This window comes from Zonotrichia leucophrys, chromosome 19 (assembly GCF_028769735.1).
Source record: "Zonotrichia leucophrys gambelii isolate GWCS_2022_RI chromosome 19, RI_Zleu_2.0, whole genome shotgun sequence".
Taxonomy (NCBI): Eukaryota; Metazoa; Chordata; class Aves; order Passeriformes; family Passerellidae; genus Zonotrichia; species Zonotrichia leucophrys.
Window position 1 is genome coordinate 6,629,951 of NC_088188.1, and position 15,280 is coordinate 6,645,230.

Below are 15,280 nucleotides of genomic sequence, written 5' to 3' on the forward strand. Positions count from 1 at the left end.
GAGCGGGACACCGGGAGCGGGATAACGGGAACGGAGCCCCCGGGGATGTTCCCGCCTTCCCTGGCGCCGCACGACACAAGCGGCGCCAGCCCGGAGCCGGCTGAGCGTGGCACGGAGCGGGGAACGCGTGTCCGGTCCCCGTGCGGGAACTGGGACACTTCCCTCGTTCCCCGGAGGTTCCTCCTCCGCCTGGTGCTTCTCCCTTGAGGTGCTGCGGCCGGGGGTCCCTCACCCCAAAGCATCCCCGGCAGGTGATGCCCGTCGTTGTTTCCTTGGGCAGGAACTCTCCAAGCGCCGCTCACCGCGGCTCAGGATCCCCCAGATCACACCACACCACCGGGGCTGATCGCACATCAAGCACAGAAAAAAAACTGATTGCTTTGCCTAAAAACGCTCTGCCCACAGCACTGTTATCCCTTATTCCCATATCCCATGTCTGATCCCGAGAAAAGCTCCCCGAAGTCTGGGATACCCCAGCTCTGCTGTCTGGAGGTTGTGGAAATTCACAATCCCGTAGCCACAGTTTTAGTTCTACCCTACAACTACGCTGCTTTTCCAGCTTCCCGTAATTTGATCGCTCCCTTGTTGCTTTTTGATGTCTCCAGCAGAAGCAGCCCTCGCTTCCCCTCCTGCCGCCGGGCTGAGTCACCGTGTACACACCGATTAATGTCAAACTCCACCTCTGCTTTGAGGTATTAATTTTGGATGAAATCTTCCACTTCCTCTTCGCTGAAACACAAGAGTGTGGAGACAGCTCTTAGTTGCTGTCCTGGCTTTGGGGTGATGGACACACAAAAACATCAAATACACACTGATGGAAGGGAGGCTGAGTGATTAAATCAAACTGGGAGATGGGTGAGGTTCTTTTCCAACCTAAACGATTCTGTGTTTCTGTGATAGTCCCAACTGGTAAAAAAGCATCTATTCATGCTGCACAAATTTGCTTAAAAGCCAGGCAAGGCACTGTACTTTCATAACAGTTACGTGGCAGGGAGACAGTGCCTGAAGTAATAGGCAGCCCTGAGTGCTCAGGGGATTTTAAATAATCTCGTGTATTAGCAGTGGAAGGATCACACAGGCTAATCTGTTACTGAGAAGACCAAATGCAAAGACATTTTTGTTCAGCAGATGATGTGCTGAGGAAAAGAGAGACATGCCTTGGAGACGTGCTGGGCTGCTCGGGGCACTGAGGAGAAAAATCATTTAACAATTAATTGAGGATAAAATTGCACAGAGCCGGTTTCCGAATTAGAAGTCATCTGCGGTGGTTTAGCCTCAAAAAATATCTTGCCTGCCCTTTTCCCTGGTGACAACTCCTGCCTTCACCTTCCTGCAGGGAAAATCCCAGGCTGTGGAATGCCTGCAGCTCCAGCCCTGTTTCCTCAGGAGCTCCTCCATTTGTGTTTGTCCTAAAGATGAACGTTCAGGATTCGGGCACAGGAATAGTTAAAATGTTTCTGGAGGCTGGAGAGCTTTTACCTTCCACTTCTGCATGGCAGGAATTTAAGCCGAGATTAATTGAGCCTCTGGTTCAAGGACTTTGATCCCAATTGCTAGAGCACTACCAACAGTTACATATAAACTACTTTTTTGGGTCGTTTTAGCCCAGATTTTATTTAATTTATTTCCCATTGAGTTTCTTACAACCCCGATTCCAGCCTTTTTCCTTCCTCTGCAGCAATGGCATTAACCGGGGGCGGTTTTGGAGCTGCAGACGTCCAAACCCAGTTACAAACAAGTCCCCTGACACCAGATCAGGCCAAAAAATCCAAACCACACGCCGCAGGCTCGGGGGCCAGGCTTGTCCCAAAAGAACCCGGAGGGAAGAGCAGGGACGGGAACTCTCGGGCTCGGCTGCCACCAGAGGTCCCTGCACGCCCGCTGGAGAGCCGGGAGCCCGCTCCGATGGGATTCCTCATCCCCACCTTATTTGGAGACGCTGCCTTTTTCACCCAGATTTCCAGAAGTTTTCCGGCTGTCCCCAAACGACCTCGTTTGCTGCGGGGATGCGGCTCCGGCTGGTGCCGGTGCCTGCTCCCAGCAGGGCAGGGGAATCCTTGCAGATCCCAGCAAGGACGTGCCCAGGTCCATCCTATAATCCCACAATGGGAGCTTCCCAGCAGCAATCGGGGTGTAAATCGAGGGTACAGAATTTTATTCAATAGCTAGATAATCGTTTTTGTCTCCCTTTCTCAGGCTGGAGTTTCTCTGCAGTGTATCGGAGAGATACAGCTCATTTTCCACAATTAAAAGCTGGCACTGAACTAAAAATTTAGTGATAATCCACCACAGAAATTCTGCCAGCTGAGCTCTGTCCCCCCTAGATGGCCCCCAACTACTCCTAGGTGGGGTTCTGGGTTTTGCACTTCCACCATCCCTTACTTCAGGAGGTGCCCACTCTGCCCACAGATTCCACAGAGGATTCACTGGAGCCCGGCACAAGTCCTGCTCCTGTTTTTGCAAAGCTTCCCTCCCTTAATCTGCCTCTCTGCATCCAGGGAGTCATAAAACCCATCTGCTCATCTAATGCCAGACCTGGCTCACACCTGAAGTAATCTGAGGAGTCCAAGAGCTCAGAACAAATCCAGTTTGGCTTCCAAACTTTAATTAGCTGTTGTCTCCATGCCTCTCTAAACTGTGCCACCACTCTGTCTGCTGAGGCCATAAGAGGTCAGATGATGTAGGAATGCTTTGTATATCCAGGAAGTCTGGAACTCCACACTCCTGAAAGGATCTGCTGTGCAAAATGCAGGTTCTGCATGGCAAAGCATGCCCATGCATTGCAGAGGCAGCTGTAGAGAGAGCCGAAATAAATTCAAACTGGAGCAGCCACCCCTTCCAGCCAGGAACAACTCCCTGATGTGGAGAAGCTGGATATTCTCCAGGTAGAACTTGCTGTGGACACTGGAAAAAGGGATTTTAGTCTCTCAGCCACAGAGTTTGAGGCAAGAAATGCCAAAAGTCAGCACTTGAGCCCTGACCTCAGGACCTGAGCTCACCTGGCAGAGGAAATCACCTGTGCTTGCACCACAGTGACCCTGCCCAGGTCTGAAGCATTTTCCTTCCCCCCAGAGGGTTTGACCAGCACTGCAGGTGTTCTGCTGCCCAGGCTGCTCCTCCTTCCTAAAATCATTCCTGGAATACCTGGAATGTCCCCTGGGAGCTTCCCCGAACCAGCAGGTTCTGGTGCCAGACACCAGCTGCAGCCTGGCATGTGGGAATGCTCCCAAACCACCCAGGCACAGCCTGCTTTGATAAATGACCCCAGGGCAGCTTCATCTGGATGCTCTTCTTCTGCCCTTCCTTTTTCCCAGCACTGGAAGGATTTTTTTTAACTCAGGACTTGGCACAAGGGATTTTTTGACAGCAGAGTGTCCCCAAGGATGCTGCAGGCTCAGCTGCTCCTCCAGGGCTGTGCTGGACCAGTGGCTCAGAGGAGAGGATGTGCTCCCTCCTCACTCCAGCTGCACAGGTGTGCCATGGGATGGACAGAATTCCATTGGTGGCAAATCCCCTTCAATCTCAGCAGCATGGGCAGCTCCCCTCTGCTTTCTGCAGCTGCTGTGCCCCAAATGTTTTTGACTTTCTGAACTGTCAGTGTGCTGTTATTTGTAAGGTTTCAGGTTCCTGCTTTCCTTCCCCAGTGCTCACTGTGAAGTGGTGCCAGGTGTCTGCCAGGCCTGTGTCCCATCTCTCACCATCACCAGACGTGAATGCTTAGGAAGAAAATGTGAAACATCACATATAATTATTCTTACCCTGTAAGCAAATTCATTCTCACTAAATTTTTCTTTTCCCCGTCTTCTTCCCTTGTGGGATAAACATTTTTTTCCCCTGTTTAATTCACCAGTCTCAAGCTTAAGTAATTTTTGATGAATATGTATGTGCTTCATGATTACATCATGATGCATTTACCACTACATGGGGTTTTGTTTTGCATTTCAGGTTAAGAATGAATCCTCCAAGGTGGAAGCACATCCCAAACCCCCACACACCCTCTGAGCCCACTCAATTCCTCCTGTCTTGCAAATACCAGCACAGGAGCTTCCCCCCTGCATCTCCTGCTGCTGCTGGCTCCACAGCTTGGAACAGGTTGGGTTCCCTCCTGAATTCTCTCGTTATTAATATCACAAACCAAGCTGTTCTGAGAGCAGTGCCCCATTAATCACTCCAGCTCTGCTGCAGGTTTCACCTCGCTTCCTCTTCCTGCAGCTGAGCAGTTTCACTCCGTGGGTGCTGCTTGTTAAAATCAGTGGCAGAGCAGGCAAGGGCCCTGAGCTGGGGAAAAGGTGGGAAAAAGATGAATCCACACAGCCATGGCATGAAAAAATGTGCTACTCCAGCTGATGGTGGTGGGAACTTGAAGGCGGGAAAGTTACACTCCTTAAATCCTCGCCTCTAAACTTGGGTTTTCAGCACTGGGGAGGCACAGCAGAAGGGAAGGTGTCTAAGAAAACCCAAGGTCAGCTCAGCAGCTCTGGGGAGGCACAGCAGAAGGGAAGGTGTCTGAGAAAACCCAAGGTCAGCTCAGCAGCTCGTGTGAGTCAGCACAATGTGGGTGGCAGATCTGCTCAGAGATGTCTGGTGCCCACCTGGGCTCTCTTTGTGGTTGAGGGCACCACTTCCCTTTCCTCTCTTCCTTCCTATGTTTAATCCTGACTTGTGCTACAAGAAAAGGTCTAAAACCCTCTGAGTAACCACCTCTGGTTTACGTAAAAAAGGCCAAAAGATGTTTACAGAGCATCTTCCTGAAAAGCTGCCTCCAGTCCCATCCCAGTCCCTCGAGGGCACGTTGTGTATTCCTGACACACACTCACATCCCTGCAGCCAGCCCCCAGCTTCCCCCTGACATCCAAAGCCCTTTTCCACTTTGTATCCTTTGTCTATCACCTTTCTAATATCCATTCTATCATCTTTGCCTCTGTCAAAGCATTTTGGTTTGCCCTTTCCTTTGCCCTTTCCAAAACCCTTTCCTGGGCGCTCGGCTGCATCCAGCAGCATCCAACAGCCAAATCTGCTGCTCAGCCTTGCAGTGCAAACATCCCTGCACAGGATCAAGCTCCACCTGCCTCATCCCAAGGCTGCACACCTCTTTGCCTGCTCTCTGCACATTTCCATCAGTGAGCAAACACTTTTCCAGCCGTTTCTGCTGAGTCAGAGAATGCCCGGCAAGGGCTGCTGCTCCTCCACGTGGGAACGCGCTCCTGGGGAATAATTACACAGAGTTTAAATACGGACATTTGGCAGCCAAATTGCTTCACATTCCGGCTCCTGGCCAGGAGGGCAGAGCCCAGAAGCTGCTCATTGCTGCTGTGAGAAAATCCCTCATTCCTGTGGCCATCGTGGGTGTGCAGAGCCTGTGGGCTGGGCACAGCGGGGTCCTGGTACCCTGCTCATGGCTTGGAGGGTCCCATGAATTTAACTGCTTCCCAAATAACCCATCCTGCACTTCCCCAGCATCCTGCACATGCCTTCTCCTGCAGGTGATACCCACCAGAGGATTTTTATCCCCCCTGCTGCAGATCTCCTGTTCTGCAAGGGAGATGATGGAAGCGCGCTGTTGGTAACTTCTCCCCCCCTTTAATTTTTTGAGGCATATTTTAAGTTGTGAAACATACTGACTGTGAAATAGAGATAAGAACACAAGAGGAGACACAAACAGTGTAGGTGTTACTCCCGGTTTTTTGCAACTCCCACTTTGTTATAAAAATAGCCCTGCAAGAAGCACCCTGCTCCAAGGCATCCTTCACGGGCCAGGGAATGATGGAATTGTGTGCCTGGACATCAGTGGCTGAACCAGGAGCAGAGCTGGGATGCAAGGCACATGCAGAGCTGCTAGAAACTTCATGTTCCTTAAAATCAATGGAGAAAAACCCTACCAAAAAAATAAAATTAAAGAATTTTAAGTGTTGTTAAAATATATAAAAAGTAGCAATATCATTCCAAAGTGCTGCAATAATATGTTGTGTTGAGTTGGAGTGCTTTCCACCAGGAAAAGGGGCAGTGGGAAGGGACCCTGGGATATCACTGAACCCCCTTGAGATTCTGGTCACGCTGCCCATGACACACCCCATCTTCACACCACACCTGTGCCATAATTCCTGTGTGCCCTCGATTCTTTTGCAACTCTAAACCCCAGCAAAATACCTTTAATGAGGCCCGGGCCAGTTGCAGAAATCAGATAACGCTGCCTGGCAGGCAGCCTCTGCCAGGAGCTGCATCTCCTGATGGGTGGGAGCGTTGTGCAAGGAGGGGAGAGCATCACCAGCCGTGGGCTGGCGGCTCTGTGAGACACCAGGGTGTCACCTCGCAGGAGAAAGTCGCAGGCAGCAGCGGTGGTGGCTCTCTGACCTGGGGACAGGTGCCTGAACCCCCCTGGCAGGAGCAGGTGAGTACCCAGAGATGCTTCTCCCAAAAAACCTGGGATGAGGGGAGTGATGCAGGGGGGGTTTGTAGGAGCAAGTCACCACCCTGCATCAAAATCTGCCTTAAATGATCTTCCCCTGCTCCATTTCTTGCTTTTTTTTTCTCTGTAAAATAAAAAGAAAGATTCCTAATCAGCCTCTCAATGACTGCTAAGGCAAGGAGAGCACTGAGGACCAAGGGGGTTGGCTGTTTTCTAGCCCGGGAGGCATTTTGGGATGGGATTAGTGCTTTCAGGGCAATTCCCATGAGTAACATCTCTGCACAAATGTTGGAGTGGCTTTGGGGAAGCTGAAGCATCTCTTTAGACCCAATTTGAGGGAGACACGGGCTGTGGCAGCAGCTCCCCATAAATAATTATATTTGTTTACATGAGCCATTACCACATCTGCTCACTCACCCCGTGCTGCAGCTGAGTTCAATGGTGCTGGAAATGAGAAATGGGTTAATTCAGAGGAGAAAAGGGTGCTGGGTTTGGACAGAGAGTTACAAGAGGGGTGTTTGAGGTAATTTTGGTGCTCCATCAGAAATTTGGGACCCTCTGAGCGCCTGCCTGAGCCCAGCATGGAGAGCAGTGACACCATCACTGAGGAGGTCTGCAGGGAGGACGACGTTGGGGACGGACAGTGAGTGCCTGGGGGGGTGCTGGGGACCGGGGGGGTTCTGTGCCCACCTCTGCTCCTCTCCCCCAGGCTCCTGGAGGTGACGGTGGCCGGGTACCCAGTGCTGCTGGTGAGGAACAGGAGGGAATTCCGAGCTCTGGGCAGCAAATGTCCCCACTTCGGTGCCCCACTGAGCAAAGGTAACCCCAAGCTTGGGGCAGTGGGGAATAAAACCACCTTGGGGAGGTTGGTTCTCACTGCCCAGCTTGGGGGGGGGTCTCTTGCAGGGGTTTTGAGAGGGGAGAGGCTGCGCTGCCCCTGGCATGGGGCCTGCTTTAACATCAGGACTGGAGACATTGAGGAATACCCTGCTCTGGACTGCATCCCCAGCTTTAAGGTGAATTCTTGGTCTCACATTCATTCTCTCTCCCTAGCCCCCTGCCCTGAGCACAGCTCTGTCACTCAGAGCTTCCACACAAGGGATGATTTTGGGATTAGGCAACTCCCTGCCCTAAAGCTCCTTTCAGTCCAAGGTGATGCCACAGATCCCAGTAGTCCTCAGAGCCAGCACAAGTGCTTTTGGAAAGAAAAAGAGGATTTACAGCTCTTCCTCAGTGCTCTTAGGATGAGGAGAAAAGCTCATGAGCTCCTCAGCTCCTCATGTGACACCCAAGATCAGAGCAGAGGCAGATGGCACACTGGACCAGGATCTCCAGGAGAGCTCCCACCACAACCTCATGGATGCAGCACTTAACAAACCTCTCCCTTAGGTAACAGTGGAAGATGGAAAGGTGTTCATTACAGCAAAAAGGAAGGTACTGACCTTACCTGCAGTCACTGAGCACAGGCAGTGCCTTGGGCTGCGTGTGACTTGAGCATTTCTCTTTTTTTTTTTTTTTTGCAGGACCTGGAAAGCAGCCAGAGGGTGAAGGACACAAGCAGGAGGTGCCTCCTCAACAAGAACACGATGCTGCTGCTGGGGGGAGGTCAGTGAAGGGATCTGAGATCCGAGCTCTGCCCCCTCCACACACGCTGGGAGCTGCTGCTCTCCTCTCCAGGGAGCACCGACCTCCTCCTCCTCCTCAGCGAGGTGTCAGAGGGCTGAGGTGAGCTCTCCTGCAGGTGTGGCTGCCCTGGTGTGTGCAGAGACTCTTCGCCAGGAGGGGTTCACTGGCAGGATCATCATGGCCACCAAGGAGAAGCACGTTCCCTATGACAAATCCAAGCTGAGTAAGGTGACAATGCTCAGCAATGTGACAAGGGCAGCACTGTGCCAGGGCACAGGACACACTCAGGGAGCAAATCAAGAGTGCTGAGGCATCCAGAAGGAATAGGTGTTGCCATCTTATTGCAGGGGTTCCATGCTGTTGTCTCATCACAAAAGTTTCACACTTTCTTGGTGTTTCTCCTCCAAGCACTGACTCTTTCTTCTTCACAAAGCACCCAACTGACTCCAGTTCCCTTCTCCACCACCCACCCCACTCTTTTATAGCATCTTCTCACTGGTCACATCTGTAGCCCTGTTAAAGTCAGGCCTGTTCCTAATCTTTGGTAATTGCCCCAGCTGCAGCTCCTTAGGGGTGAGATTACTTTCTACACCGTCTTTATTTTCTTATATTCTATCCCCCCACAAATAGGGATGTTATTTCCAGGAAAGCTTCATTTTCCTCCCAGAAAATCTCTGAGCAGAGTCAACATGAGCTGATGTTTTTATCTCCTTTTCTTGAACTCTTCCCTTAAAAGTTTGATGGTTTTTCTGAGGTCACAAGGTGATGGGGATGGGGCAGTGTGGGGAGCTGTGATTCACTGATGTAAAATTCACCTCTTTTCCAAACTGACTCCACAAGGAACACTTCAGGAGAATTGCTGCCTCTAAGAAATGCTTCATTTCATGCTTTTGTTGTGTTTCCAGGAAATGGACTTGAAAGCTGAGGATATCTACCTGAGGAAACCTGAATTCCTCCAGGCTCGGGGTATTGAATACTGGACAGAGAAAGAGGTACCAGAGCAGTTCAGTCCTTATGGGGAGGGTGAAACATCCATGGATGGAGCTGTGGGAAGTGGGAGAGAGAACGCCAGCACCCCTCATATCTCCCCTGAGTGCCCAAAACCACAGGCAGGACAGGGGAACCTGTGAGATCCGTGCCCCCTCTCTCCTGCAGGCAGTGTCTGTGGATTTCCAGAAGCAGAAGGTTCATTTCATGGATGGCTCCTCTCAGAAGTACCACCAGCTGCTCATTGCAACAGGCAGCCAGTGAGTGCACAAAGTGCTGGATTTTGGGCAGGGATGTAGAGGTGGAGGTAGGAAATGGGGTGGGATGGCAGAATGGAGTGACACAGCCATGGGTTTGTGCTCCCTCCTCATTCTTTGTTTAATTCACACCATGGAATGCATCTGGGTTCTCTCTCTTCCAGCTCTGGTTTCCTCAAAGTGCCAGGTGCAGACCTGCAGAACATCTGCACGCTCCAAACCCCAGAGGAGTCCAGCAAGATCTTGGAGCTGGCAACTGGGAAGAATTTGGTGATCGTGGGAGCCTCATTCATAGGTACCAGGCTGGAGTGGGAGTCAAACCCTCAGTGAGAGCCCCCAAACCCCCTTCTGGTTCATGTGCACATTAACTGGAGGCCCTCAGGGAAGGGATGTTCCTTTTTCACCCGGCTGGGATCCTCCCTGGAGCTGCTGGGGGTGTGAGTTACACAGCACACACTCATCTTTTCCTCTGATAGCCAGAAACTTGGAGAGCTATAAACAATTGCTACACATGGACAGAGGGAAATGTGCCTTGTGGAAAGGTCACTGTCCTCCAGAGGAGCTGGATTCCCCAGAAGCACTGGGAAAGCAAGGGGCTAAGGCACAGAAAGGGAGTTTTATGGAACAATACCAGGAGCTGTTCTTTGCATCTCCCAAAATCCAGGAGAACAAAGAAAGGGGGGAGCTGAACACCTCAGAAATGCACAGCAAAGCAGCTCAGCACTGGCAGCACATCAGATTTGCCCTCTGGAAGGGGAGAAGGGTTCCAGGGGTGCAGGTTGATGCTTGCAGCAGGCTTACCTCGGGCATGCCTCTTCCCTGCAGGGATGGAGGTGGCTGCCTTCCTCTCAGACAGGGCTGGAACCATCTCCGTGGTGGAGAGAGAGCCGTTCCCTTTCCAGCACGCCCTGGGTCCTCAGGTTGGAGGCGTTGCCATGAAGGTGAGCAGAACCTGGGGCTGATTTCTGGCTTGGAGAACACACGAGAGAGCCAAGGATCCACAGGATCCACATCAGCCCAGGAAACCTCGCCCCTGTGCTGAGTCACAACCCTGCATGCCCAGCCTCTGTGCTCACCCACACAGGGCTGCTCCCAACCCTCCCCACAGCAATTCCTCACCCCAAACCCACCTCTGACAGAGAAAAGCCAGGCTGTGTGTGCCTGCAGCAGGCAGGGACACAAATGGAGTCTCCCTGCAGGCTGGAGCAGCAGCAGCAGAGCTGCCTGCCTGGCTTTTGGCTGGCTACAGCTGTTTTTATAGCCTGGAATTTCCTAATGAATACTCAAACCAGTCCTTTTCAGATGCTGCAAAATAAAGGGGTGAAGTTCCACATGAAAACAGAGCTGTGTGAGCTGAAAGGAAAGGATGGAAAGGTCAGTCCTGCCTTTGTGATCCCTGAACTGCTAATTTTAGGGGGAAAAAAAGCCCAAGTTGAGATATAACCCAGTGCCTACATCAGGCTTTCCTCTCCCATGTCTAGACCCTCCCTTCCTTTTCACTGAGCACAGCTCTGGGCTCAAAGGGCACCAGTAAAATGTTCCTATCCCAGGGACAACAGCGTGATTTTCTTTTACATTCCCAGCAACACACATCAGCTGGACAAGGTGATCCCAACCCGGGGGAGAGAAAAAGACAGCAAAGAGCCAAGCAGCAGGGAGGCTGTGGGAATTAGGACAGAGGTTTTAACTCTTTATTAGTGACCTTTCCTTCTTCCCCAGGTCACAGAGGCTGTCCTTGCCAATGGAAAGAAGCTCCCTGCAGATGTGGTGGTGGTGGGGATAGGTGAGAGCCCTGGGCTTGCTGGATGCTCTCCCCATTCCCAAATTTCCTCCCTGAAATTTCTGTGCAGAATTTCTCTGCATCTCACTCCTGCTCCTCTCCCCGCAGGTTCAATCCCCAGCTCAGCTTTCCTGAAGGGCACCTCCATTGCCAGAGATGCCAAAGGTGCCATCCTGGTGGATCTGGTGAGTGCCAGCTGAGCACCCAGCTCACTCCCCATCCCTCCCCTCCCATCAGTGCACTAATTAATTGCCTTCTGCCCAATTAGCACATGCAAACCAACATCCCCAAGGTCTTCGCTGCGGGGGACGTGGTGACATTCCCAGTGGCACTGCTGGGTGGGGACAGGTCCAGCATCCACCACCAGCAGGTGGCTGAGGCCCATGGTGAGTGAGGGACATTGTTGTCATCTTATTGCAAAATTTCCATACTTTCTTGGTGATTTCTCATGGGCAACTCCTCACAGCACTGATTCCTCCTATTCCTCCTCCTCCTCCTTCTTCTTCTTCTCCTCCTCCTCCTCTTCCTCCATTGTCTTCTTCTTCTTCTGCTGCTCCTCCTCCTCTTCTTCTTCTTCTTCTTCTTCTTCTTCTTCTTCTCCTCCTCCTCCTCTTCTTCTCTTCTTCCTCCTCCTCTTCCTCCATTGTCATCGTCGTCATTGTCTTCTTCTCCTCCTTCTCTTCTTCTTCCTCCTCCTCCTTCTTCTCCTTAAACTCCATCTCTCTCCTCACCTAGCTAACCCACTCTTTTTTAGCACTCATCCTCACTGGACACAGCTGTGGCCTGTTAAGGGCAGGCTTGTTTCTTATTTTTGGTGGATTTGTACAGCTGCAACTCCTAAGGTGTGAGATTTCCTTCTGCACTATTCTCTTACATTCTGTCCCCTCACACGACATGTCACATTCCAGCTCCCTCAGAGATGGGAATGGCACAGAGAAGGGGCAGCAGGGCACACGGGGAGCAGTATTTTATTTTATTTTATTTTATTTTATTTTATTTTATTTTATTTTATTTTATTTTATTTTATGAGCAATGTTGAGTGTGTTGGTTGCTCCCAGGTCGCTGTGCTGCCCTGAACATGCTGGGCAGAGGGGAGGAGCTGCACACTGTTCCTTACTTCTGGAGCACCTTGCTTGGGAAGAGCATCCGCTATGCAGGTAGGGAGGGGCACAGAGGGGAACAGAGCAATTCCTTCCACCAGCTGGGTCTGGGGGTGGGTGCAGAGGTCACCTGGAGCAGCTCAAGCTCTGGAGTGGCTGCCATGGTGAGTTTGAGCCCTGGGGTTCACCCAGAGCTCTTGTTTTTTGCTGATCTACAGTGGGTCACAGAGGAAGAACTTCTCTCTCCAAACCAAGGAGAGGCTCAAAGTCAGTTCTGCTTGTCCAGGGCCCTCATGTCTGCTGCCCAGCCCTGTCCCAGCCCCAGCACTGTCCCCTCTGTCCCCACCACGCTGTTTCTGAGGTGGTTTGGGTGCAATCTGCTGTGCCAGGGCTCCTGAGCAGGCTCTCTCCCCCAGGCTGTGGGAAGGGATACACGGACACTGTGGTGAAGGGCAGCCTGGAGCAACAGAAATTCCTCATCTTTTACATCAGGTGAGTGAATTCATGGGCAGCCCATGCCCTGGAAACAGGCACAGCCCTCTCTTACAGCTGCAGGGATCCCACAGAGGCTCCACATCCCCCTGTGCAGCTGCTCGGTGCTGAACCAGAGAAAAACCAAAGCAGGGCAGAGGGAAGGAGAAGAGAATGAACTCAAACGATGACACCAGCTGGGCAGAGAGCCTGGGACACATCTCTGCCTGTGCCCCAGTGCTGCCAGGCTCAGTGCCCAGCTCCCAGCAGTGCCAGGCTGTGTGCCACCAGTGCCTGTGCATCCTGCAGCAGCAGCAGCCACCCTGCCCTGAGCCCTCTGGGGCACAGCTGCTCCCTGTGCCACGGGGATGCTGAGCTCTGTGCCCTGAGGAGATCCACACTCTTCCTCTTTCCATGCCAGGGATGGCCATGTGACTGCAGCTGCCAGCCTCAACTGCGACCCCATGGTGTCCCTGATTGCAGAAGTGTTGTACTTGGGGAAACAAATCTCCAAAGAAGAAGCAGAGTGAGTGGCACCCTGACCCAGCTGGCTCTTTGCTGTTCCACATCAGCAGAGCCCACTGAGAGACACAAAACCAAAAGGAATCACTGCAAACCCCCATCCCACCTCTTGTTTGCAGGGCCTGTGACATTGGCAGCATCACCTCGCTGGCACAGAGCTGAGTTTGGTGTGTGGCACTCACAACCAAGTGCCAACAGCTCCACACCCTCCCACCCTCGAGCAATAAAACCATCAGCAAAGCTGAACCCAGCACCTGCATTCTGTGCTTGCAGACAGCCTTGTGCTGGGCAAAGCTCAGCAGAGCTCTGTGCTGGGTAAGAGGAGGGTGCCCATGGCCTGGGGCTCAGCAGCCACCCCTCATGCACAGATTCACCAGCCAGAGACACAGCAGCTCCTTCCCTGCCGGCAGGGAGCTCTCATTTAGCACACCGGTCACGCTGACCTTCTCCTCTGCAAAAACACATTTTCCCAGCGAGGGGAGCTGTGACCGAGACGAGCTGCTCCTCTCCCAGCAGGGAACGAGGTGGGCTCTGTGCAGGAACTCACAGAGAATGCCCTGCCCCTAAGGACACAGGGATGCCACCCGAGCTCAGAGCCAGCAGCACCTGCTGGCAGGGTCACTGCTGTCTGCAATGTCACATTCTGGCAGAGAAATCCCAGATCCCGCCCTCCCTGCTGTGTCCCTGCATGCTGGATGCCTGGAGGGGGCGGCCAGATGCTAGAGGAAAGAGTTACTGGGTTTTTGCACGGCCAAGGCTGTGCTTTCTACAGGAAGCCTTGCACTTACTCACCAGTCACATGGGGCTGTGCAGGAGGAAGGGTAAGTCCCAGGAGCTGGGCAAGTTCCCACAGGGACACTCAGTGACAGCCCAAACCCCCTCTGGTTTGAGTGCAGGACAGCCAGAGCCTGGGCCCTCTGCTCAGCAGGTGAGATCCTGCAGTGCTGCTTTTGTGCTGAACACCCAAACCTGTCCTTTGGCACCTCACAGGAGAATTTTAACTCAAACACAATGTTTTACATTTCCTGGTATGGCGCTTGTGCTCAGGGCAACTCTCTGCTCTGAAAGAGCCACAATTTACCCAGGAAAGAGCCAGGTTTCAGCAGCACAGGGTGTTCCTTCATGCCAGGGGAGGTTTGTAGATTTGTGAGGCACACGGAGCACACAGCTCCTACACATCAGAGGAGGGGGAGCACGGCCCAGGAGCTGCTCCTCCCTGCCCTCAGGCACCTTCCACCACCACTTTCTGCCCCTCCATGCACTCCAGGATGTGCTGGGCACTGAGCAGGTGCCAGCTGCTCTGCATGGACTTGCAGCAGAGCAGCTGTGGTGGAAGAGAACTGATCCAAGGGTGTTCAGCAGTCCCAGCCCCTGTGGGTGAGAACCACCCCAAAGAAATCCAGCTCCTTGTAGCCAACAGCAAGAACACACCAAGCACAGCAGCTTTATAGACCCCAGGACAACAGATTTTATTCTACTTGTACCACTTAATGGACACCAGGCCACTTTGTGTGCTTTGCTGGGTGCCAGAGCTTGGGAGCAGCCCTGCCTTGGGCAGGCAGATGGAGTTGAGATTGTGCAGACATTTCAGCACAGGGCTGTTCCTCCGTGCCCGCCCTCGGAGCTGGGATGAGCTGTGCTCCTCTGGCAGGGTCTGAGCAGCAGGGCCTGGACACTCCCCTGCTCCCAGTCACCCAGGGAGCTGCTGCTCCTGCTCCTTTCTCTCACTGGGGGAAATCCTGGAGCCCTCATGGAGCTCCCCTCTCGCTCAGTGCAAGGCAAACTCCTCCAGCTTGGGAGAGCAGCTTCAAAATTCCCTCCAGGCCAGTCTGGAGCTTGTGTTCACCAACAAACCAGAGCCTGGAGCACAGAGGAGCCCAATAAAGTGTTCCGGAGTGCTGCTAGCTCCAGAATACCCAGAGCCCTGGCACTGCTGGGTGTGCCCCCAGGCTGGAGGCTCTGGGAGCAGCGTCCAGAGCTGTGTGTGACTCTGTGTGACTCGCCCTGAGTCACCCTGGCCCAGTGGCCGCGCCCTGACCCGCTCAGCCAGCCCTCTCCTGGGCTCCATCCCCCTGCCTGCCCTGCTGCAGGGCTCATCCCTCTCCTGGGCTCAGCCTTTAGCTCAGGACAA

At 52.8% G+C, this 15,280-nt stretch overlaps 1 protein-coding gene and 1 long non-coding RNA gene across 2 annotated transcripts; one reads left to right on the top strand and one right to left on the bottom strand.

Moving 5' to 3' along the window:
• Positions 1-242: 242 nt before the first annotated feature.
• Positions 243-8,957, bottom strand: LOC135455707 (uncharacterized). Its single transcript, XR_010442376.1, has 3 exons — positions 7,854-8,957; positions 6,148-6,530; positions 243-5,875 (listed from the first exon to the last, which is right to left on the bottom strand). It is a non-coding gene; the product is annotated as an uncharacterized LOC135455707 (long non-coding RNA).
• LOC135455705 (apoptosis-inducing factor 3-like) lies at positions 6,988-15,193 on the top strand. The gene is made up of 18 exons (XM_064729132.1): positions 6,988-7,049; positions 7,116-7,225; positions 7,313-7,422; positions 7,796-7,840; positions 7,930-8,011; positions 8,148-8,260; positions 8,938-9,024; positions 9,188-9,279; positions 9,441-9,571; positions 10,102-10,217; positions 10,579-10,650; positions 10,996-11,059; positions 11,165-11,241; positions 11,325-11,442; positions 12,115-12,213; positions 12,573-12,648; positions 13,049-13,153; positions 13,269-15,193. Exons 1-18 carry the CDS (start codon positions 6,988-6,990, stop codon positions 13,309-13,311), a joined length of 1,602 nt encoding a protein of 533 aa, XP_064585202.1. The 3' UTR covers positions 13,312-15,193.
• The last annotated feature ends 87 nt before the right edge of the window (positions 15,194-15,280 follow it).

What these genes read in the sequence shown, in the direction of transcription:
- LOC135455705 (XM_064729132.1), top strand. Translation starts at nt 6,988, where the DNA reads ATGGAGAGCAGTGACACCATCACTGAGGAGGTCTGCAGGGAGGACGAC. An exon ending in TGAAAGGAAAGGATGGAAAG is followed by an intron (nt 10,651 to 10,995) that starts GTCAGTCCTGCC and finishes CTTCTTCCCCAG; the next exon opens with GTCACAGAGGCTGTCCTTGC. An exon ending in GTGCCATCCTGGTGGATCTG is followed by an intron (nt 11,242 to 11,324) that starts GTGAGTGCCAGC and finishes CTGCCCAATTAG; the next exon opens with CACATGCAAACCAACATCCC.